This window comes from Xenopus laevis, chromosome 2L, assembly GCF_017654675.1.
Source record: "Xenopus laevis strain J_2021 chromosome 2L, Xenopus_laevis_v10.1, whole genome shotgun sequence".
Taxonomy (NCBI): Eukaryota; Metazoa; Chordata; class Amphibia; order Anura; family Pipidae; genus Xenopus; species Xenopus laevis.
In genome coordinates this window covers 9,484,176-9,508,471 of record NC_054373.1, presented here as the reverse complement: position 1 = coordinate 9,508,471, position 24,296 = coordinate 9,484,176, and the positions used below count along the sequence as shown (strand labels likewise).

The window sequence follows — 24,296 nt, the reverse complement described above, 5'->3', positions numbered from 1 at the left end:
TAATTTTTTATATGACCTATAATTTTCGCAGTATAGCTGCTTTTACTACCTGGGTCTTTAAAGGAAAATTTAAGAATGTTGTAATCACATGACAAATTCCCAGGTGACATTCCTGACATTTTTCTGCCTCTAACAAAAAAATGTGAAAAAAATGTAATTAAAGGGGTGGGGCATGTTAATCTTTCTGTCATGGCTGTGACATTTTATGAGAATTCTTAATTAAATGTTTTCTACCAAGACTTTTGATGCCACAATGAAACGTGTTGGTACATTATTTTCCTTATGTCAGTTATAGAGAATAATTGTTGGTACACACATGACAGTTTTGAGCTAAACATATTTTTCCCATCTATACAAGACTTTTGAAAATTCAGTGGCGGAATTTGAATTTGTAGCACTTACATACAGTTTGGAGAACTGTGTTCTCACCATGTTTGTGAATTCTCTCCACTTGGGCTATTTTTGCCTTAATTCCATAAAGACTAACCTCTAGCAGTAGCCTCTATATCTGTTAAATTTTTGGTCCCTCTAGTTTCACAGCTGATTTTCTGGATTTTAATAAAGATTTTGTAGAGTTATCATTATTTGACAGTCAACCAATCTATCCCCATTTAAGCTAATGTCCCAAGTAGAAGATTCTTCATCAGTGGACTCCATCCAGTGGTTCATGTTGACAACAATCGGAGCCACATGGAAGTAAGCTTTTCTTCTTGAAAATGCATGGCTGGGCATTTTTTGGGTGGAAAGGTGCTCAGATCTTTACTTTGGCATTTGAAGTCAATGAGAGAAATGGGAGGCTGCAAAAGGCATTTCTCCATTGCTGGTTTTCCGCCAGTCTGACATTGGTGTGGGCCAATTTTCTATTGTAGATATTTTAGCTAGTTTTGTATATTTTAACAATGCACCATGCAATTTTTGTTTTATCACACTAAAGAAGGGTCCCCAACCTTTTTTACCCATGAGCCACATTCAAATGTAAAAACAGTTGGGGAGCAACACAAGCAAAAAGTCCCTGGGATGCCAAATAAGAGTTGTTATTGAGTATTTGGTGGTCCCTATGTGGACTGGCAGCCTACAGGAGGCTCTATTTGCAAGAACACCTGGTTTTTATGTAACCATAAATTGCCTTCAAGCCATGAATACAAAAATAAGCACCTGCATTGAGGCCGATGAGAGCAACATCCAAGGGGTTAGTGATCAACATGGTGCTCATGAGCCACTGGTTGGGGGATCACTGATATAAAGCTTAGAAATAATAATAATGCTGTAGGCCATGAACTTGACCTTAACCAGGGGCCTTGATGAATTCTGGATTGAGTTGTATATCTTCATTCGACAAACCATAACTTCTATGGCTGTTACTTGCAACCAGCAGGAAGCAGGCAATAGGTTAAAATATACAAGGGCAGCAATTATAAGAGCTGGGAAAGCTTGCCTTGTGGTTTGGAGACAGGGAAGGTCAGTTGCAAGGTTTGATCCCAAAAAGATTTTAGGATTTAGAGGACAGAAGCGTGGGTAGTGGTGACGTGGCGGGTGCATTGAACTGTGAGGACTGCTAGGAAGCTTGGGCCACAGGCAATACAAAGTACCAGTCCCTAAGGCTTACGTGCTGTATCCCATGTCCTGGCACACGCGTCTCCCCTGAGAGTCACCCCAGTTCTCGTTGCACACAGGCAGCCAGGACGAGGTTGCCGAAATATAGGCTTGCAGCTGGAAATCAGGCCCAGACATTCGAACTGCAAGAACAATTAAAGGGAAACTGTAGTCAAATGAGCACATTCTCATAATTATGTTCATAATTTTTTCTTTTTCTATACGATCGGTTAATCCTCCATAGTGTTTTTGGCAGATAAAACTTTTTAGCAATGTAATTATCAATATAATGATTCTGGTCTTACCACAGTAGCTTTCATCCTCTCCATCTGGACACTGGGCGACCCCATCACACCACTGGTAGGAGCGCACACAGCTTCCGCTAGTACCACATTTCATCTGGCAACTCATTGTTACTACAGAAAAAAAGACTAAATTATTTTCAAAAATACATTGGGCTTCATTTACAAAGTGTAATTTTGTGCCACTACTTTTGTGTCCACTACTTTTTACGCACACACAAAAAAAACCAATAACCAATAGAATCAACATATTTTCTGGAATTGCTCCCCACCCTTTCCAAAAACAGATGAGAACATAAATATTTTGATTGTTCAGTCTAATTAAGTACACCACAAGCTTAATGTAGGATTCAGAGACACTAGACAAAAGGTTTCCTATGGGGCAACAGTCAAAGGGGACCAAGCATAAACAAAATTATAAAAAAGATTAACTAATAATTAAATATAATTACTTCTTACCAAAATACCAGCAGAGCACTGCGCCAACAATCAGCAGAACAAAGAGCAAACCGGTAGCCGCGACAATACAAGCAATCTTTTTTCTTCCTTTAAGAAACAAAATATATATCTATATGTCCTGTTTTATTTATTGACCGGATTAAAATCACTATATACGGAAGTGGCTTTGGGATAAACCAGAAATCCGACTGCATTTTGTGTGAATTAGAACTGGCCCACAGCATGGAAAATCTTGGAGAGCACTTCCCGAGGCCACATAGGAATTTGCCTACTCCATATTTATAGTACTGTATTACTGTTTAGAGCAATAATTCCTAACCAGTGGCTAGAGAGCAACATATTGCTCACCAACCCCATGAATGGTGCTCACAGTAGCCTCAAAGTAGGTTCTTAATTTTGAATTCCAGACTTGGAGACAAGTTTTGGTTGCATAAAAACTAGGTGCACTAGCTGTCAGTCCACATAGGAGCTACCAAATAGCTAATCACAGCTCTCATTTGGCATTCCCATGGACTTTTTATGCTTGTATGCTTCCCATCTCTTTTTACATCTGAATGTGGCTCATGGATAAAAAAGGTTGGGGACCCCTGGTTTAGAGCCATGCTATCAAATGATATGAAGTTGTTGGCCTTTTATTTATCATACTACATGTATGGGGGCCAGATTACATTAAAATGATCCCATACAATGAAATCTATGAAGACTATGTGTTGATAGAAATTCCTTGGAGACCCACATCCAGTCTATGGTCTTCACTTTGGACAGTCTTGTCCTAGAGCAGTGATCTTCAACTAGTGGCTCAAAGTTGCTCACCGACCCCATGTATGTTGCTCCCAGTGACCTCAAAGTAGGAGCTTATTTTTGAATTCCAGGCTTGGAAGCTATTTTTGGTTGCATAGAAAACAGTTGTACTGCCAAACAGAGGATCCTGTAGACAACCAGACCACACAGAGTCGATCAAAAAGCCAATCACATCACTTATTTGGCACCCCCAGGATTTTTTTTCATGCTTGTGTTGCTCCTCAACTCTTTTTACATTTGAATGTGGCTCACAAATAAAAAGGGTTGGGAACCCCTGCTCTAGAGATTGAAAAAGCAAGCTAAAAGTTCTTCAGCAGTAAAGTGAGGAACTACAGCATGTGACCTTCCAGATCTGGAAATAAATGAACATCCATTGGGCAATATTATTTGATTTTAAGTTTGAAGCACATTTTATCAATTTTAGAAGATGCTGGAAGAAGATCTAGCCACCGTCTGCAAAACATTTAGTAACTATCTTTACCATAAAAAAGAAATTTTGTACACAGAACCATGAACTAAAATATGACTTACTTGGAGTCCACCATGTCTGGGACTTGTTCTCATTAATGGCTGGCACGGAATGAATTGTAGATATTTGAGGGATATAATGTGGTACTGGAGAGACATGAGGTCTAGCTGGCTGAAAGACTTGACGACTGAAGGCATTGTTATTGTCCTGCTGGAAGCCATAATTTTCATAATATGGGGGTGGTGGTGACTTCTATAGAGAGAGAGAGGAAACAATAGTAATTATTCTCCATACAAATACACTGGCTAGTCCAATTATCTAATGGATTTCGATTTACTTTAAACTTGGGTTTATTATTAAGTTCCATTAAGATGTGTTCTTGAAATTTGAGATGTTCCAGTAATTTCATGCAACAGGGAAAGTACAAAAGAATGTGTAGAACCCAACATGTCCAGGGGCACAATGAGTTCATTTTATGTTTGCTCAAGTGTATAATCATTACGAATGGCTTTGTTTATACCTGACTACTTATTAATCTATCCGGTAAATTTTTGCATGAGAGCAGGGCTTAAACACAGGAATATCAATATAGGTTTACAGTTTTTTTACTTGGTTACATGCCAACAACCTCACAGAGAGAAACACAATGAAATAGACTACCTGCAATTGCAGGTTTAACAATGTTTTCTATAGGTCTAGTGAGCCATAGCAGCAAATTAGCAGATACTTATAACTTGTTCATTAGTCGCCATGGGATACTAGACCTATTGTTCTTTACATTTCCAACATCTTAGATAGGAAGAGATAATGGAGGCCAATGACTTGGGACCTCATTGTTGCACTGTCAACGTAGTTCCCCTTACAGCAACACATACAGAACTGTTGTAGGGGGTCCAGGAAAAGGGAAATGTGCTGGAACCCCCATAAAGAATACTGGAATACTTGGCCTATAAACGATCAGTAGTAATAACAATAACAAAAAGCACACAGATGAGCTTTTTTGTTTGGGGAGGCTCCCATTAGAGCTCTTTTTGGGAAGGCATCTTGGTTACTCTCTGCCTGAGGTGTCAACAGTAATGCAAAATGGCGTCGGCAAGGTAAGATGGAAACTTCATTTATTGCCCAAGCTAAAGATGCCCCTGAGTACCCTCATAAGCTTTGGGCATAATTTTGTTATGGGAGGGAATGTAGGGGGCACAGCTTTAGAATAACACACCCACACATAAAAGTCTTTCTTTTCTTAGTAACTGAGCCTAAGCCAATGTGCGTTTGTTTAGTTTTCCTCTTTTAAAACAGTCTATGAAAAACACGGTGACTTGGCATGAAGCTTTTATTTGCTTTGGCTTCTCATAAAGCAATATAATTCTGGTCCGTGAATAAACTCATGAGTCAGAAACTGATGCAAAATAACACTTCCGCTTTAGGAGGTTACAATCCATTGACATTGTCATTGTTTCTTTGTGTTGGTCTCATAGAAATATGATGAGGCTTTACTGGCTATTCATGCAGTTTCAGCCTTGCCTAAGCTATCATTCTCTCTATGGTTCTCTCTATGGTTCCAGGCTGGCCATCTCCCATAACCCTCCTATTCTGTTATAATCCATTATTAACAGACCAGAAGAGGAAATGGCCTATCCTTTTGGCTAAGATCGGGGGGCACATTTACTAAGGGTCGAATATCGAGGGTTAATAAACCCTCGAATTTGACCCTCGAATTTAAATCCTTTGAATTCGAATATCGAATTCAAAGGATTTAGCGCAAATCCTACCATCGATCGATCGAAGTAAAAATCGTTCAAAGATTCAAGCGATTTTAAACGATCGATCGAAGGATTTTTCTTTGATCAAAAAAAGCTTAGAAAAGTGATGAGGAAGGTCCCCATAGGCTAACATTGTACCTCGGTAGGTTAAAAATGCCGAGGTATGCAGTCAAAGTTTTTTTAAAGAGACAGTACTTCGACTATCGAATGGTCGAATAGTCGAACGATTTTTAGTTCGAATCGTTCGAATCGAAGTCGAAGGTCGTAGTAGCCTATTCGATGGATCCTTCACTCGAGCTTAGTAAATGTGCCTCCAAGTGTAGTACTGGGCCTTTTGGCTAGGTACAGAAACATTTGGTCCTCTGGCTGGCAAGGGTTGTATGTGTTCTTATGATCTTATGTGAAGAACGGAGAAACACTTGGTCCTCTGGTCTAGGCTTGGAAGCTTGATGAAAGCAGGGAAAGCAGGGGTGAGGGAGGTGCCTGATTTATTTTGAGTAAGGGGCTCTGCACATGCACCTTTTGCCTAATCATGCTTCACTTCCTTTGCCCCAGCCATTAGGTGGGCAGGACATTTTTACTTTTTCCGGCCACCAGCTGGAGCCTTAGCAAGGCAATCAATGGCATTGCATCCGCTCACTCCAGCACCTTTTTTGTGCACCACTGGATGGGTGTCATAGTCCTCTGGGCTTGACCCCAGGCAAAGACTTGCGCCCTGGCGGAAACTTCGGAAGATCCCAGGGTAGACAGGACTCCCCCTAGCTGCAAGAGGTGAAGGGGAGTCCAAACGGCCCTAAACCCCTTCGGGGGTGGGGATGGTGGGGATCACCCTAGCTTCAGCGAAGGTGCTCCCACCTGCTCATGCTGTCCTTTTGAGCTCATGCCTTTGGGTAGGACTTGGAAAGGATGATTCAATATAATCAATTAAAGAACGTACCCTGATGCCATTGGGGTAGGAAGGCAAACAAACAGGGCCATAACTTCAGCACTATTTAGCAATGACAACTTCCTAGGTTTGCTCATAGAATGAACAGATAGAAGCCCCATAGGAATTCCCCTGTGCTAAGTACGTTTCACAAGTCCCCTCCCCCCCCAAGTTAAGTAAACATACCCATCGATAATCTCTGCCAGCCATCCGATTTGGATTAATTTGGGTGAGTTGGAATCTAAAATGAAAGTTACAAATGAAATTAATGATGGCATTGTGGAATGTACAAGACATTATTAATACAGAAATCCCAGCTATCATCTAATGAAATTATGTCAGATTTGGCTAAGTATAAAAAATCCTAGTTGCTGACACAACCCAGTTTTGTGGAACATTAATTATCCATATTAAAGTGCCTCTAGTTTGACATGCACAAAAAAAAAACAACAGAAACAAATTCATTTGGAGCTACAAGCAAACAGCCACTGATCATTAACTCGACTATCTCTGTTGGAAAGGTCCACTTGCTCTGCTGTGCTTCTGTTTATCTAAACTCCCGGCTTCTCTGTTAAACAAACCTTTTACCCCCTATGAGTTTGTGAGAGTTCTGGTTCAGTTATCAGTTAATAGAACAATTCTTTCTTTGCAAACAGAAGGGGACAAAGGTTTCAGCACAGATTGGGAGCATAGGGTACAACACATTCCTCCGCTGTATTGTTGAATGGGAACTACCATATTTTGTGTCTGAGCTGGTGCCCTGGGCACTATCCTAGCTAAAGATGGCCCAGTGAGTACCCTAGTGAGCTTTGTGCTGTGGTTATAGGAGGCAATGTAGATATATATTGGATGACACCAACATAAAGTCTCTTTGTCCTGGTAACTGAGCCTATACTATACTAGTTTGTTAATTTTCCCTCTTCCAAATGAATCTATGCAAAACATGGTGAGTACCTGAAGTGGTGACAACATCTCCATCAAACCAACTGCTTTTATGTTCTGTCATTGATTAATATAAAGCATGCCCCTATACCTTCTTGACTTGCACGACTAACTTGTCCAACTCAGGCCCAGTAATCAAGTGCCCAAAATATGCTGTTGGCTCTGGATGAATGAAGAGGGACACCAATGGCCAGTAAAGTATTGTTTAGTCCTCTAGACTAGGCAATATTAGGCCAAGATGGTCTCCAACAGAGAAGGTCTTGGATGGATCTCCCATTATGAACACTTGATGACAGAACTATTAGCTGACAGTTGGCAGATCCAGAGATGGGTGATACATACAATGCCTGACTGTTATATTATCAAGAAATAGTTATACCATGAGACCAAAAACTGGGTTTGTCCAATCACTTTCATCCATTGACTAGGCTGTAGCATGGTCCTTGGGAGTCTATGGGCAAGTTATCTTGTTATATCTACTTCTCAAGTTGGTCAGTGAGCCCATACATTTGCCAGTGAAGGTGCTACCATTATAAATGATCATACGGAGGCCCTGTAGTCTTCCCCTTTGTTTTAGATAGCTTTTGATATGCAGCAATCATCACCAGAGACGCCCGCTATCAGTTCCTTACTTGGGTGGGCATTTAACTGCAAAGTCTTTCTTGTTGGTACAGTCAATCGTCTGTCCTCTGCTGCCCACCTTAGACAAGAGGTGCCAATGTTGCTGTAGGCCATAGCCGCAATGTCTTTGCGAGAACTATACAGATCTGCTGCACTCTATAGAAAAAGCACTCCCACCCCAAGAAAATCAATATGGTACCTTCCCACTATCTGTATAAACAGAAATATGCAAGGAAGCAATGACAATTTACAAAGGTTAATGGCATCAGTTGCTCTTCGCACAAATCAGTCTATTCCCCCCCCCCTCCTGTTTTACCTGCAGATCTCAAGTGGTTTAACCAACTGCTTCTGTATTAGACACAGAGGTTGAATGCTCAACACAATAAATGCATCAGAATGGGAATAAAGTAGTGGAACTTTATTGGGGGGGGGGTCACAAGTTTGCAACAGGCAAGAGACGAGAAGGTGGCATATGTGTATCAAGGCAAATATATCATTGGGACCTTGTGTGTGCGTGTGTGTCTCTAATAACGACAATGGGAGTAGGATGGAGATAATTACAGAAATCATAGGCTGCCTGTGCCATTACCTAAACATATGATCCTCATTTAACCCTGTGTCTGGTTCCTTCTATCCCTGTGCAGCCAAAGTCATGATTCAGTGATGCACAAATGCAGCGGATCGGCCAGTCGACACAAATGAAAACCTGCCTGTGCGTCTATTACCTGCCTGACTGATTCTCTATGGCCGGATGCATTTGCTTTGCCAAGTACTAAAGGTTGTGTTTGGAGAGTTGCACAGCACAGTGATTTAAGGGACAAGCTTCATCGTAGGAACGTTATTGTACTGGAACTGGTCTCTGTGTCACAATACATTCCTATATCACTATACACATAGATAGGAGCGGCAGAGGGGGCTGTATAAAATGAATGCGCTATAAAACCAATGAGTTTAGAGAATTCACCTTTGGTAATGCCTGACAGATTGAGTTAGTTATTAGCTACTGCCTGAGGGGTCTCCTAAACAAAATATATATGCTTACAAAAGGAACAATATGTATTTTAAAGGAGAACTAAAGCCTAACTAAATAAGTAGCTAGAAATGTTGTACATTATGTTGTGTGCTTCTGTACCAGCCCAAGGCAACCACAGCCCTTTAGCAGTAAAGATCTGTGTCTCCAAAGATGCCCCAGTAGCTCCCCATCTTCTTTTCTGCTGATTCACTCCACATGCTCTGTGCTGCTGTCACTTACTGAGCTTAGGGACCCACTCACAATATACAGTACACATCGAATAGAAATGTCACAATATAAGGCTGATTAGTAATTAATACACATAATTACTACATGGCAGCACAGAAACCAGTGCAATTAGCATCAGAATTTAATAATCGGCAAACCTGTATCATCAGCTTATATTACAGCCAGGGAAGCTCATTTCTGCTGGATAATTAGTGACGAGCCCTAAGCTTAGCTTCTCAACAGCCAATCAGAGCCCACTGAGCATGTGAGTGTCACAGACACTTTCCAAGATGGTGACCCCCTGTGACAAGTTTGAAGTCTTGGATCATTGCTGATATTGACAAGCTGAGACTTTAGGCTAGTTCAATAAGGTCATTATATAAAATATGTCATTTTAGCTATATTCATTTGTAGAATTTAGTTCTCCTTTAAGTTGTCCTTTGAGAAGCATAATACAATTTCTGCATACAGTCACACCCTGGCTTTCCAGGGGCATTCAAACTGTCAGTATTTACCCATCAACAAATCCCTCAGGTTTTAGTTTCTCATATTTGCACCGAAGCTTTGTCCCAACTCCCAGCAACCCTGCTCAAGTAAAGCTCCAACCAATAGCAGTGGGTGCCGCCATGGGCGAAAGTAGGGCCCCCGTTCAGTGAGGCGGGTGGCCAGACAGAGAACAAATAAGACCAGGTTAATATTTTGTTTGACCTTTTTTTCCTGAAAACTGATTTCCGATGGTCAGTCCATTCAGCTGATGATTCTAAGGGTTTATGTGAGACTCAATAACAACAACATGGTGCCCTCACATCATCTGCTCTTACCCAGCATGGCCAGTGGCTATGATAGGAGGAAATAATATAATTATTATTATATTTATATAGTGATATGTTACTCAGCCCCTAAGTAGAGCTCTCAACAGCACTGGACTGGGTCAATGGGGCACCAGTCAAAAACGCACTGCACCCAGACCTGTTGGGCCCCATGGTCTGCTGATATGGAGATGCTATGAAGTGCAATGGTGGAGCGCTGAGATCCTGAATGCAGTGATCGACTGGTGGCAGCGAAACTCATGGTGCTGAAGGTGGGTTCCATCGGGTAGCATGTCAGAGGGGGGCCCTTAGATGGGGAGGTAGGGCCTTATCTCGTTCACTTTTCTGCATTGTCTTACCATAGACTTTTGGGTCTACTTATGACCTTAAAGGATCCTGTCATGATTGTTGTGGTGTAGTTTTTATTTCTAAATTACAATGTTTACACTGCAAATAATTCACTCTACAATATAAAATGAAAAATCATTCCTGAACCAGCAAGTGTATTTTTTTAGTTATAATATTGGTTTGTAGGGGCATCTCAGGTCATTTTGCCTGGTCATGTGCTTTTAGAAAGAGCCAGCACTTTAAGATGGAACTGCTTTCTGGCAGGCTGTTGTTTCTCCTACTCAATGTAACTGAATGTGTCTCAGTGGGACCTGGATTTTACTATTGAGTGCTGTTCTTAGATCTACCGTGCAGCTGTTATCTTGTGTTAGGGAGCTGCTATCTGGTTACCTTCCCATTGTTCTGTTGTTAGGCTGCTGGGAGGAAAGGGAGGGGGTGATATCACTCCAACTTGCAGTACAGCAGTAAAGACTGGCTGAAGTTTATCAGAGCACAAGTCACATGACTGGAGGCAGCTGGGAAACTGTCAATAAGTCCAGCCCCATGTCAGATTTCAAAATTAAATATAAGAAAATCTGTTTGCTCTTTTGAGAAACAGATTTCAGTGTAGAATTCTGCTGGAGCAGCACTATTAACTGGTGCGTTTTGAAAAAAAAAAAAAAACATTTTTCCCATGACAGTATCCCTTTAAGAAGTCTATGTTGGCCAAGGGATGGTATTGTTGCCACCATCAAAGGAAAACAGAATTGAATGGCAGATACAGTCCGGCCTAACTGCTAATTCTCGGGCACTTTTGGCTTGTGACATTTATTGGATATGGATTGTATTTGTACCAAAGAAATGTAGTGGAATAACAACTATCAAGAGAATAGATTGTATTTCTGCATCTGAGAACTAAATCCAGCTCCCGTCTCAGTAACCAGCAGCTCATGTTGCACTGGCCTAATCCTCCCTAAGAACAGCCACTAAGCTCCATATTTACAAAGGGAGGATTCTGCCCATGTACTTTTGATTGGAACAACCTGCCATGATTACTTAAGGACTATTCACATTACTACTTTGCATAATGGAGCAGGAAGGAAAAAAAGAACAATACTTTGTATTATTGTATAAACAGGTCATGTGCTCATACAGAGAGAAGCTGCCATGTTGCTGCAAAGGAGCAAGTAGAATAAAGTGCCCATAAACAGCTGGCACCCGATCTATTGTTCTCTGTTTAGTTTTCCTGCCAGTATGACAGTGCCCTCTATTCCTATCTTCCCATGTGTTGAGTCTATCACATTCTGTCTCATAGGGGCAGATTTACTAAAGGACGAAGTGACTAATGCTGGCGACGATTCACCAGCATTACCGATTTCAGGCACTTCGGCGAATTAGTAACGGGCGCAGGCGTAACTTCGCTAGCGAAAGAGACAGACGCTAGCGGTCATTCGCACTCTATAGCGAGACTTGCCTTCGCCAGCTCAGACCAAGCGAAGTGCATTGATCTTCCTCAGTCATCTGTTACTTACATAAATATATATAGTGGAAAAATTTTCTAAGTCCCAAAAAAACGCTGACGTCTTTTCCTTTTTTCAGAGTGATAGCCTGCAAAAGCCCTTCAAAAAAATTTTTGGGGTAACCGGGTTCCCCCATACATTTTCTGACATATGGAACATAAACTATACAGTGGGCTCATGTGTAGGGCAATATAACAACTCTATTGACTTTATTAAGGTTCCCTGGACTTGTGTAATGTAATGTATTTGCTGCAACATATACGTCCATTCAACTTTATAATTTCTCCGCCATATGCAAATTAGCCTGAGGGAAGACCTCTAACGAAGTTGCGCCAGGCATAATTCAACACTAGCGCATCTTCTCTTTGATTACAGAAGTAAAGCTAGTGAAAATTCGCCAGCGTTGGACGCAACATCACATTTTGGTAAATTAGCATTGTCTGAGCGAATTTTCATCTGGCGAAGTGTTGCGATGGCTGAGAAGCCGTCGATGGCGAATTTTCGCCGCTTAGTAAATTTACCCCATAGAGTCTAGGTTTTAGAGGGCAGAGAAACTGCATAACTTGCCTGCTGTTCTGTACTCAAGCCCAGTCCTCCTGATTTAGATTATACGCCTTGAAGAGACAAAATACATTTCTTTTTTATTTTCCCTGTGTCTCTTTGCTTTAAGTCCCCAAGCTTTAGCGAACTAAAAGTCTCATAAGTCTGAGCAGCCATTGTTCACTAGCAGGTTAGCTGCAATTTATTTATCAACACAGACCACCTGTTGTATTAATCTCAGTACAAGAAACCAGAATGGGGAGGTATGGTATATCAATCGAGGAGGGCATGTTGTGGGCCGTAAGTTCACTCTCCATAGCAGAGACAATTAACCGGGTATTATTTGTACAGAAATATCCATGTGAATGTTCCTCTCTGTACTAAGAACAATTCTGCTGACAAATGTTAGGGTCATTCACATGTCTAGTAGGACATTCACATGTCTAGTAGGCTTTCTCTGCCAATCAGATCTTTCTTATCCAATAACAGACCATTCAGATTGATCCCTCCTGATTGGTTGCTACGAGTTGTTAGAAATGCAGGAGATGTTGCACCTTTGCAAGGCACCTGTTTCTGTGACCTACACATAATAACCAAGAAATTAAAGGGGATCTAAACCCAGTCATAAAGCCGTCCCACAGAGCCCCCTAGTTTTCTATAGAAGTTGTTGAAAAATGTAATTGTAGATGCAAGAAAATCTCTACTGATCAAAAACTTCATTATAAATGCATAATAACTGACAAATAAGAATGCTGATTTCCCAGCACCGTGTCAGGCATCTTGCTGTAATCTTACAAATAGAGATAATTATGTCATTTCTTACCTAAAGGATAAATGGGATAAAGGACAGACTTGTTCAGTGCTGGGAAACTGGGCTTAAAGCTTTCAACTCCAACTGCAGTTGGAGCAACGGATAAAGAGGTTTAGCTGAGCTTTGACTCAATGGAGCAATAGCAAGAATGAAGTGAAAATCCATGCAATGTACCAGCAGGGGGCAGAGTGGGGGGTTTACGGTCAAGGGCATCAACAGGGGGCACGAGCATCAGGAAAGGTCAGCAGCAAAGGCAACTGGAGACACGGATGGTCAAGAAGAAACAAAAAGTGCAAAATATTAACAGAAGAACAAAAACCTTGGGAGTATTAATGAGCTGGAAGCAGAGAATTTGGGATTTTCTGGTTTCTCTGCAGATCCCCACAGATTTTTTTACCTGTAAGCCATATTCAAAAGTAAAAAAAAGTTGGAAAGCAGCTTCAAACATTCATAAAGTCCTTGGGGTGCTTATTATAGGCTGTGATTAAATATTTGGTAGCCCCTATGAGGAGGCTCTGTTTTGCAGTACATATTGTTTTTATACAACCAAAACTTGCCTCCAAGCCAGGAATTCAAAAATAATCACCTGCTTTGAGGCCACTGGGAGCAACATCCAAGGGTTTGGTGAGCAACATGTTGCCCATGAGCCACTGGTTGAAGATCACTGCTCTAGGACAAGACTGTCCAACTTGAAGACCATAGACTGGATGTGGGTCTGTAATCCCCAGTTAACTCATAGTCTCCATAGATTTCATTACATGGGATCATTTTAATGTAACCTCGCCCCCATACATTACATAGTATGATAAATAAAAGGGCAACAGTTTTATATCATTTTCTAAAGCAGGGACCTGTAAACGCCCGAAGGCGCAGTTTGGAGTTGCGGACCAAGGAGGAAGCAAATAGTTTGTATCAACAGGGTTAAGCAAAAGGGTAGTCAAAGTCCAGGTAAGGGGTCAATCCAGGCAGGAAGGTTCAATATCCAATAACAGGCCGAAGTCAAACACAGGGATCCAATCAAGATAACAATAAATCACACCCAGGAACTCAGTAAGAAGAACCTATATTTGGCAAAGTCTTCTGGCATCTTATATAGGCCCAGTTTGGCGGCAAACAGGCGTGATGCCGTCACGAGGATGCATCTTGACGTTGTGTCGCTGCTTCTATTGTGACGCACCGGCATCAAGACACTGCACAAGCTTGACACATTGGCGTCAGAGCGTGCCACGTGGAGACCATGGGCGCCGCCATATTGGATAGGACCGGAGCAGAGGCCGCAACAGTGAGTAATCCTTACAGGGCCATGCCAAATGAGGGCTGCGATTAGCTGTTTGGTAGCCCCTAGGTGGACTGGCCAAGAGGGTGGTAAATAACATGATGCTCATGAGCTAACAGTTGGGGATCACTGGGTTGCACCATTAATTGGGGAGCAAAGCAAACATTATAAAAGTTCCTGGAGGTACCAAATTGGGGCCATGATTTGCTATTTGGTAGCCCCTATATGGACTGGTAGCCTACAGGAGACTTTGTTTGGGAGTATACCTGGTTTTTATGCAAACCTTGCTTCCAAAAGCATTCAAAAAAATTCAAAATAAGCACCTGCTTTGAGGCCACTTGGAGCAACAGCCAAGGGGCTGGGGACCACACATGTTGCTCCTGAGCCACTGGTTGGGGATCACTGATTTAAGGGCAAAGAACCCCCTGCATGGAATTTTTATTCTACTAAAAGCTAAAATTACTTCTGTCATGATGGACCAATAGCTGTGGAGGCAGGGAACGTTTCTTTGGGTTTATAGAACCTTCCAACAACATTATGCTCTGCTGACAGGTACGTGTGAGATGGGAATTACTGTATGTTCCATACAAGACAGGACAGACTGTTCCACACTGGCACCAAGAATTTAGACTTCTCGATTAGGATCTTAAAGAGATACTGACACCAGAAATTAAACCATTTTTACATCTATCATAGTATTGGCTTTGTTTGCTACTTATAATTTTGCCATAAAGTATTTGCTCAAAGCAGGGGGGCTGCCATATTTGGTCAGCAGGAGTCCGTTAGCATTAGAAACTTTAACTGACAGGCTGAGGTGGGACAGTCAGGTTGGCAAAACAGTCAAGTTTAGGAACATCAACTAAAAATGAGTTACAAAAACAAACCTCTCAACAAAAAACGATCAACATGACCTATAGGTAACTTTTAATGTAGATTCATATTTTAAAAAGTAGCTTTTTAGCATCAGTATCACTTTAAAGTAGCAGTCACACCATGAAGTGAATGTATATCTGTCCCTGTTCATGCAATACCTACAAATAAACAATTTCTTAGCGACAAGCGTTCTCTTTTGCATAAGAAAGACTTTTGGTACCTGTTGATCTTTTCCGTGTACGAACTAAAACCATTGTATTCTACGCAGCTCATCTGTTATCAGCTGGGTAACCGTGTGCCCTATTGCCTTATAGTGACTTGAATGGTATCCGCTATAGCTACACCGCAGCTTATTGTTATCAACTGAGATTCACAAACAAAAACACCATTTGTAACACTTCATTATATGCAAATAAATTAAGAAAAACAACCTTATTTGTTGTTGAGGCTGAGCCTTTAAAGAATATCAGCCCGTAGAAAGTATTAGGGCAGAGACACACGGTCAGATACGGGGAGATTAGTCGCCCGGCAACAAATCTCCTCTTCTTCTGGGGGACTAATCACCCCGAACTGCCTTCTCGCTGGCTGTAATGAAATTGGAGCGCTTTGTTTCCTGAAATCGCCCAAAGTTTCCTTGTGAGGCAACTTCGGACAACTTGGGAAAATGAGTGCCATCCCGCTGGCGATTTTCATTCTAGCCCGCTGGAAGGCACGGGAAGGCAATTCGGGGAGATTAGTTGCCTGGAAGAAGAGGAGATTTGTCGCCGGGCGACTAATCTCCCCGAATCTGACCGTGTGTCTCTGCCCTTAGAGAATTAGAGAAGTGCTACTGGGAGTCAATTACAAGTAGGATCCGAGCCCAGTGGGACAGAATGTTCAGATATAAAGATTATTATTATTATTATTACTGATATTAGCCTTCTAATAAAGATAGCTGGAATCTTGGACTCTGCCCCCTAATTAGGCAAAGGAGTTATTCACGGTTCCTCCAGCCCTAATGACATTTTAACTTCATGATTCAACAACAAATACCTGAGCGGTTGGATGTGAGCGTCAGTGAGTATCAGTAAATGATAAAATACACTGAGTTTGTATAGGGAACTGATGAACGCGGTCGGTTCAAAGAGTCTCTCGTGGATTGTAAATGTCACATTCTGATAATCATTTGTGTTTGTGACACTAAATCCAACCAGTGAATCCAGAGGAATAAGGGAAATCCCAATACAAGCTTTATAGGGAGCTGATCACTTTCTAAGGAGGGCCTTGAACTAACAGGGGCTTCTTGTGAGATTAGAAATGGGTTTTACACTAAAGGGGTTGTTCACCTTTGAGTAAACCTTTAGTATGATAGAGAGTCATGTAGAGAGGGATATTCTGAGACAATTTCCAATTAGTTTTGATTTTTTATTATTTGTGGTTTTTGAGTTATTTAGCTTTTTATTCAGCAGTTCTCCAGTTTGCAATGTCAGCAATCTGGTTGCTAGGGTCCAAATTACCTAGCAACCATGCACTAATTTGAATAGGAGACTGGAATATGAATAGGAGATGCCTGAATAGTTGAGTAACAAAAAGTAGCAGTAACAATAAGGGGGTTATTTATCAAAGTCCGAATTTATCTCAATAATTTCTGCTACAAACAACAATCAAATCCGCTCAGGTTTTTTACACTTATTTATTATAACATTTTCCCGAAAATTTACTTTGCAGGAAAAATCTGATTTGAATGATTTTTTTTTTTCTGCAATATTCACGATTTTTTCGGATTTTTCACCTGAAAACTCAGATTTCTTATGCTTTTTCCCCGAAAACTTCAGGATATTGCACGAAACACAGCGACATCAAAAAATCATTGCGACTTCTCCCATTGACTTATATACAACCTCGACACGTCTGAGATGCCGGATTTTCTGATTCAGACTTTTCCATCCTTGGGGTTGAATAAATTCCGAAAAATTTGTGATTTTTTAAAAGTCACAAATTTTTCATGATTTTTGCATTCGGAGTTTAGTAAATAAGCCCCTTAATGTGTAACATTTGTTTTTTTAGATGGGGTCAGTGAAAGCTGGCTGGAAAGAGTTAGAGGAAAAAAACAAATAATTAAAAAAAACTATAAAAAAAATAAAATAATGAAGACCAATTGAAAAGCTGCTTAGAATTGGCCATTCTATAACATACTGAAAGTTAATGCTAAGGTGAACCCTCCCTTTAAGACCCTTTAAAACCCGGTTAATACTGTGAGAATGCTGACGTCGGAGAAGCAGTAGGACTGGCAGATATAGTAGACAGCTTCAAGAAAGGGTCGGATGCTTCTTGAGCAAGTGAAAAAAATGTGAGGTTATTATTTTATCACTAATAGCACAATGTTGATTCAGAGAGTTATTTTTTCAGAGACAGTTTGGTAGAGGTAGACTGAATACAGCTAAAGTAGTGTATTTTAGGACCCTAATAATAATAATATGGATGGAACAAGAATGGCGCGGCCTAGTTCTTCAACATATGGGGCCACCAGATTATATGAGAATGATGCCCTACAAACAAACCTATGATCGCTTTGATTGACCTGAGGGCCATAACGTCACTGGAGGGCTGCAATTGGTCCACAGACCACTATATAGGTATGAGATCAGTTATCTGGAAACCTATTATGCAGAGTTCTCCAAATTATTGTGAAGCCGTTTCCCATAGACTCCATTTAAAAAAAAACAGATTTTTTCTTTTTTCTCTGCAATAAAAAAAACTGTAGCTTGTATTTGATCCCAAAGTTTTAAGATGTGTTTATACAACTAAATCACATTAATTACATACATAGACCATATGGAGTCACATAGATCACAACCAATACCAGCACAAAAGGTGAGGAAGGCCCTGTGCAAAGGAGCTTACAATCTAAAGGGAAGGGAATAAGACACAAGGTGTGGGCAAGATCAGAATTAAGTGAGTGAGAGTTGTAGTACCGTATGTGGTTTTGCAGTTGGTAGTTAAACAGAGTGAGGGTAGGCTTCTGTAAAGAAGTACGTTTTAAGAGATCTTTTGAAAGCAGAAAGGTTGGGAGAAAGTCGGACAGACTGTGGGAGAGAATTCCAGAGGAGGGGTTGTACCGAGTTAACCATTGAAAAAATGCAGAAAATGTAAAGTTTGATGTTTTATTGGCTAACTGAATAAGTAACAATTGCAAGCTTTTGGAGCACACAAGCCCCTTTGTCAGCCTTTTGCCTATTGGATTTACTTAATGTTTAAATGATTTTCTAGTAGACTTAAGGTATGAAGATCGAAATTATGGAAAGACCTGTTATCTGGAAAACCCCTGGTCCCGAACATTCTGGATAACAGGTCCCATAGCTGTACTTGATTAGCCCAGGACTGGATGTTAGGTGTATCAACTGACTGATGCTTTAATCTCAGCTGCTATGTAACTTTGATAGGAAATGCAGCTATGGACTAAGCTGGGATACTATGGGGTTCTATCCAGCATAGGGATTCAGACAACAAAGCTGATCAATGGGATAGTGCAGGTTTTAATATCATGTGTGTGGCCAAATTGCACAATATCCAATGGATCAGTTTACAATGTGCCCCAGCAATGCTGCTAAACACAACTCAGCTCATTTGGTGATGTCAGTGAATACCAGCACGGCGTCTCCAGCAACGACCAAAACACTGTGCTGGTTTCAGGGACGCTAATAAGAACATTGAGAGCCCAGCAATGTGACAGTTGGAAGGTCCCTGATTGGAATAACACCCACCATAGTCAGTGTTTGCCAGCGCTGCTTTTATTCATTCATTCCTGCACATTGTTTAAGGGGGAAACACTTAATTTTGATGAAGTTTCGGGAGGAGGAATGTGTGAACATTGGTAAACAAGAGGTGGGAAGGGAAGAGGATAAGAGTCAACGAGCTCTGGATGAGGCCGATTGTCTCCTTTATCCATCGACACCTTCCTGTGCTGGAGGCTCATTATCACCCCGGGCTGCATAATAAATGTACACAAAGATTAGTCTCAGCTCAACACCTGAGCCCCTGCTGGAAACTGTTGCCTGTAAACAAGTGTCACTTGCTCTCAGTGCAGATCAACGGCATTGATTCATCTCATTGCACCTCTTCTGCTCTACGTGGATCTAATGGTGCCCATACACGGGCAGATTAAAGCCGCCAATATTGGCTCTTTAGACCAATTCGGCATCTTATCTGGTTGTGTATGGGGCTTCTGACAGGTCTTCCTGATTGATATCTGGCCATGATATTGATCGGGAACATTTAATATTTCATCAGAGCCCATTGCTCCTTGTTGTTATCCGATTGTTCGGCCCCAGGGCCGAACGTTCGGAATATAGGCCTGCGTTGGTGGGCATATCGGGAAAGATCCACTCGTTTGGCGATGTTGGCAAACGAGTGGATCTTACAGTGTTTGGCCATCTTAAGGGCACTAATTGGCACCATCTCACCCTACTTTACCCAGTCTAAAGGAGACCATGCAGTATAACACCTTGCCAAACAAACAGGTCTTTCCCCTATATATGCCCATCAAAGGCAAGGCAATATCGGGTTAATCCAATCATATGGCTCAAGGTCTAACCTATAGGATTACAATGAAGAAAATGGGAGCCAGAGAGACAAGGACCTCAACAACCAGCCAATGTGGTCCTCGGTCGCCAAAAAAAAATCAAACCTGCCCGATCAATATCTGGCTGATTTTCGGCCTGATATCGATCGGGGAGACCCATTGGAATTCATAAGAGAAATGGGGGAATTATCTAAGAGGCTCGAGCACTGATGAAACTAGATGTTACTTGGCCCCAACGCAAATTAATTTTATGCCCCCCAACATAATCAGAGGTTGTCCATTTTTACCAACGTATATGTTGAAATTGCTCATTATTTAAGGCCTCATGGGGCCCCAATAGCTCCTGGACCCCCCTGTAGCAGCAGGGTCTGATTCCTCTGTACAACCCATTATTACATGGTTTGTCTTAAAGCACAATAGTGACTCAGTGTGCTGGGGTACTGAGTTGGGAGTTTCTATATTCTCCCAGTGTCTGCAAGGGTCTCACACAACCCCACACACATACAGGCAGGTTACTTGGCTCCGGATAAAACTGACCCTAGTTTGTATGAATGTGATAAAGACCTTAGATTGTATACTCCACTGGGGCAAGGACTAATGTGTTAGGGACCCTAGATTGTAAGCTCACTGGGACAGGGACTAATGGGAATGTGATAGGGACCCTAGATTGTAAGCTCACTGGGACAGGGACTAATGGGAATGTGATAGGGACCCTAGATTGTAAACTCACTGGGACAGGGACTGATGGGAATGTGATCATGACTTTAGATTGTACGCTCACTGGGACAGGGACTGATGGGAATGTGATAAGGACCTTAGGTTGTAAGCTCCACTGGGACAGGGACTGATGGGAATGTGATAGGGACCTTAGATTGTAAGCTCACTGGGACAGGGACTGATGGGAATGTGATAGGGACCTTAGATTGTAAACTCCACTGGGGCAGGGACTGATGGAAATGTGATAGGGACCCTAGATTGTAAACTCACCGGGATAGGGACTAATGGGAATGTGATAGGGACCTTATATTGCAAGCTTCATTGGGACAGGGACCGATGGGAATGTGATAAGGACCCTGGTTTGTAAACTCACTGGGAAAGGGACTGATGGGAATGTGATGGGGACCTTAGATTGTAAGATCCACTGAGGCAGGGACGGATTGGAATGTGATAGGGACCCTAGATTGTAAACTCACTGGGACAGGGAATGACAGAAATGTGATAGAGACTCTAAATTGTAAGCTCCACTGGGGCAGGGACTGATGGTAATGTGATAGGGAGCAGAGATATATATATATATATATATATATATATATATATATATATATATATATATATATATATATATATATACTGCTTTACTTGTACTCACTGAGCTCTATCTAAATAACAGATAATACATTATTTATATAAAATTGTGGAGAGACACAAGAACCATAACTATGTTGTCCAACTCGATGTTAAGGTGGCCAATCATGGACAAAAAAAAAAAAATCAGTCCCCTAGAGCAAGTTGTAAGGTTGCTGTGTATGGGGAATACCTGGTTGATTGCCCAACAGACTTCTGTCTCAATACTGAGCAGATGTTTATCAGTAAGGAGATAATATACTGTTGGGTGAGTACTGCATTGACATGTTGACATGGTCATCTTCTATCTGCATTGGACCCAATCACTGACCAAGGGACAAATAATAAGATTATCTCAAATAAGCCAAGACCTGGGTGGTCAAATCAGGCACAGATCTCTCTGTTTGGTGGATCTTTTGGTGTATGGCCAGTTTGTAATACAATTTTACAACAAAGTTAAGCAGAGTATGTAATTTCTGAAGGTGCTGCTCCAAGTGCCAAATTTATGCACCACCTTCAACAGCCATAATTAGCAGCCACCCACACGGCAGAATGCACTCACCCAGTCATAATAGTTGTAATAAAGCCAGACATTCTACAATAATTGTTCTTATTTCAGCCACGTCTAGAAACCAGCCTCTAGACTGGAATGTCCTTGCCTCCATAATTAAAACTGACTTATCTCTAACACAGAAGCTTTTTTGGCAGTTACAGAAATTCATTGCTATATACCTCGGTCACAGAAAGGTACAACTCTGTCTTTTATTTGTGAATTTTGTAAAAAGTTCCCAAAATTCCATTTGCTAATAGGAAATACCAGAAAAACATGGTGCCAGTAAGGCAGTTTTATAATTTCCACCCTAATTAGTACACGTTTCAATTGACAAAGTCTTCAAGTGGCTACATCTGTCATTCAACAAGTCGCTGGTGTGGATTACCTCATTGGAATCAATGGAACTAACTCCCTGCATTCTGTTCTTTGGAAAAACAAATACAGCAATATGTGGCACTGAGGTTTGGCCCTTCACCCTTCTTCTGGAATATAGTGTCCATTGTGCACATCGCTATCTAGCTGATAAATCCCATAGCCAAAAACAAACGGAATGACAAAGGCTTCTCCATGTTGTTGATATACTATTACCTGTACCTTCCAACAGCCATAGGAGACTGTTGGGGAGGTTCTAGGTCAAACTCATAAGGGGTTATTTACTAAAGTCCAAATTTATTTAATCTTTTATTTAAAAAATCCACGACCAAACTCTCACTCCTGATTTTAGCTTATTTATTAATAAAAAAAACTCAATTTAATCGGATTGCAGAAAAACTTGCAAAAACCCAAATCATATGGATTTTTTGTACTTTTTCCTGAATTGCTTGAATTTTTTGGCCTTTTTTCCGAATTTTTCAAATTTTTCCTGAATCGATCAAATTTTTTTGAGTTTTGCACTGAAAAGACCCAAAAAAGTCAGCTTTTCTAAATAAACCGAGCGCAAGCCAAGAAAACTTAAAATTGAGATAGGTGCCTCTCCCACTGACTTATACATGACCTTGACAGGTCTGAGATGATGGATTTTCAGATTCAGGCTTTTTGCAGCATTGCTATATAATAAATCTAGAAAAAAATCAGGTTTTTTTCCTCTAACAATTTGAGGTTTCTAGTTAAGAAAACTCTAAATTTTATCATTTGGATTTTAATAAATAACCCCTATAATTTTAACTTATTTTTTACGTGTGAGCAACATTAAAAGTGTTGGGGAGCCACAGAAGCATGATAAAAGACCCTGCAATTGTCATATATGGGCTGAGATTGTCTGACAGAGTTGTTAACCACTGGTTGTGGACAACCGTTCTAAAAAGTTGCAACTATCAACCATCCCTATGCTATTAGGGAGAGAATTATCCACAGTTTTTTGAGCCCTTATTTCATGTCACCATTGAATCCAGGATTGAATTCTTATCTGCCTGACCATTTGAGGTTGGTTGGTTTATAGCTTTGGTGCCCAACTAGTAGCTTGGGAGCAACATGCTGCTCATCAACCCCTTCAATGTTTCTCCCAATGGCCTCAAATTAGGTACTAATTCCTGATTGAAAGAAAGTTTTTGTTGCATAAGAACCATGTTTACCACCAAACAGAGCCTCCTGTAGGCGGCCAGTTCACATAGGGGCTACAAAATACCAACCACAGCCCTATTTGACACCCCAAAGAACATTTTCATGCTTGTGTTGCTCCCCATCTCTGTTGAATATTGAATTCGGCTCATTGGTTTAAAAAAGGTTGGGGAACCTTGGTCTATACCATGAGTCCTACAGAACAGCAACAGTAGTTACACAAAAACAGGGTATAACATGTGCAAGATAAAAACAATAAAGCAATTTGGTGATTGTATGGCAAGATGGGGCCAGTAGAACACAATGCAGAACATAGAGCAAAATAAAGGCAGTAGGGCAAGATGATGGGTTACTAGACAAGTAACACTTTATATTATTGCCGCCTAACTGCTACCCTTCAAGTAGAAACATGTAGTGAAGAAGACAGCACAAGAATCCTGAGCACATAACTAAAACTATATTCTCAATCCTCATAACAAAACTTCCCCACAAACAACAGTCTCTAGGAATTCTGCCCGTCCTTACCTGAATCTGTGCTCCCTCCACCCGTATCTCCAGTTATTTCCTTCACGAGCTGTTCCTTGCTGGTGTGATGCTGACAAATCATGAGCAATGAGTTACCTATTGACACAGGTATTACGTTCCTCTCCTCCCCTGAGTCAGGACACGCCTCCCTGAACCCTTTCATTGCTGGAGCATTTTGAAGGCAATGCAATGAATCCTCAGGTGTTTCTGCCTGCCCTGGAGACATACATCGCAGGGATTACACTGGAGAACGAAAGGAGCAAAATAAGTCCTCACTTCTCGCTACGTAATGAAATCATTTGCAAACAGTCTACAAAGGTTTTTAGGGTAGGGCAGAAAGGGCATTTAGCCGGGCTCCATGGATGAAAAGAATGTAGATAAAAATAAAAATTAAATATTCTATTATTTAAGGGATGTGCCTTTTGGCTAGAATTTTCTCCCCCTTGAGTCAAATGAGGACCCCAGATCTGACATAACTTAAACATGCC

General features: G+C 41.1%; 1 protein-coding gene across 1 annotated transcript in view; it reads right to left on the bottom strand.

Annotated features, from left to right (window-relative positions):
• tmprss2.1.L (transmembrane serine protease 2 gene 1 L homeolog) overlaps window positions 1-23,958 on the bottom strand; it is a 38,332-nt gene extending 14,374 nt beyond the window's left edge. The window contains exons 1-6 of the mRNA XM_018245884.2: window positions 23,809-23,958; window positions 6,496-6,550; window positions 3,687-3,876; window positions 2,355-2,441; window positions 1,899-2,009; window positions 1,607-1,736 (exon numbers count right to left, since the gene is read on the bottom strand). Of these exons, the coding sequence (XP_018101373.1) occupies window positions 1,607-1,736; window positions 1,899-2,009; window positions 2,355-2,441; window positions 3,687-3,876; window positions 6,496-6,519 (542 nt within the window). The 5' untranslated portion in view covers window positions 6,520-6,550; window positions 23,809-23,958. The remainder of the gene's footprint in view (window positions 1-1,606; window positions 1,737-1,898; window positions 2,010-2,354; window positions 2,442-3,686; window positions 3,877-6,495; window positions 6,551-23,808) is intronic.
• Between the last annotated feature and the right edge of the window lie 338 nt (window positions 23,959-24,296).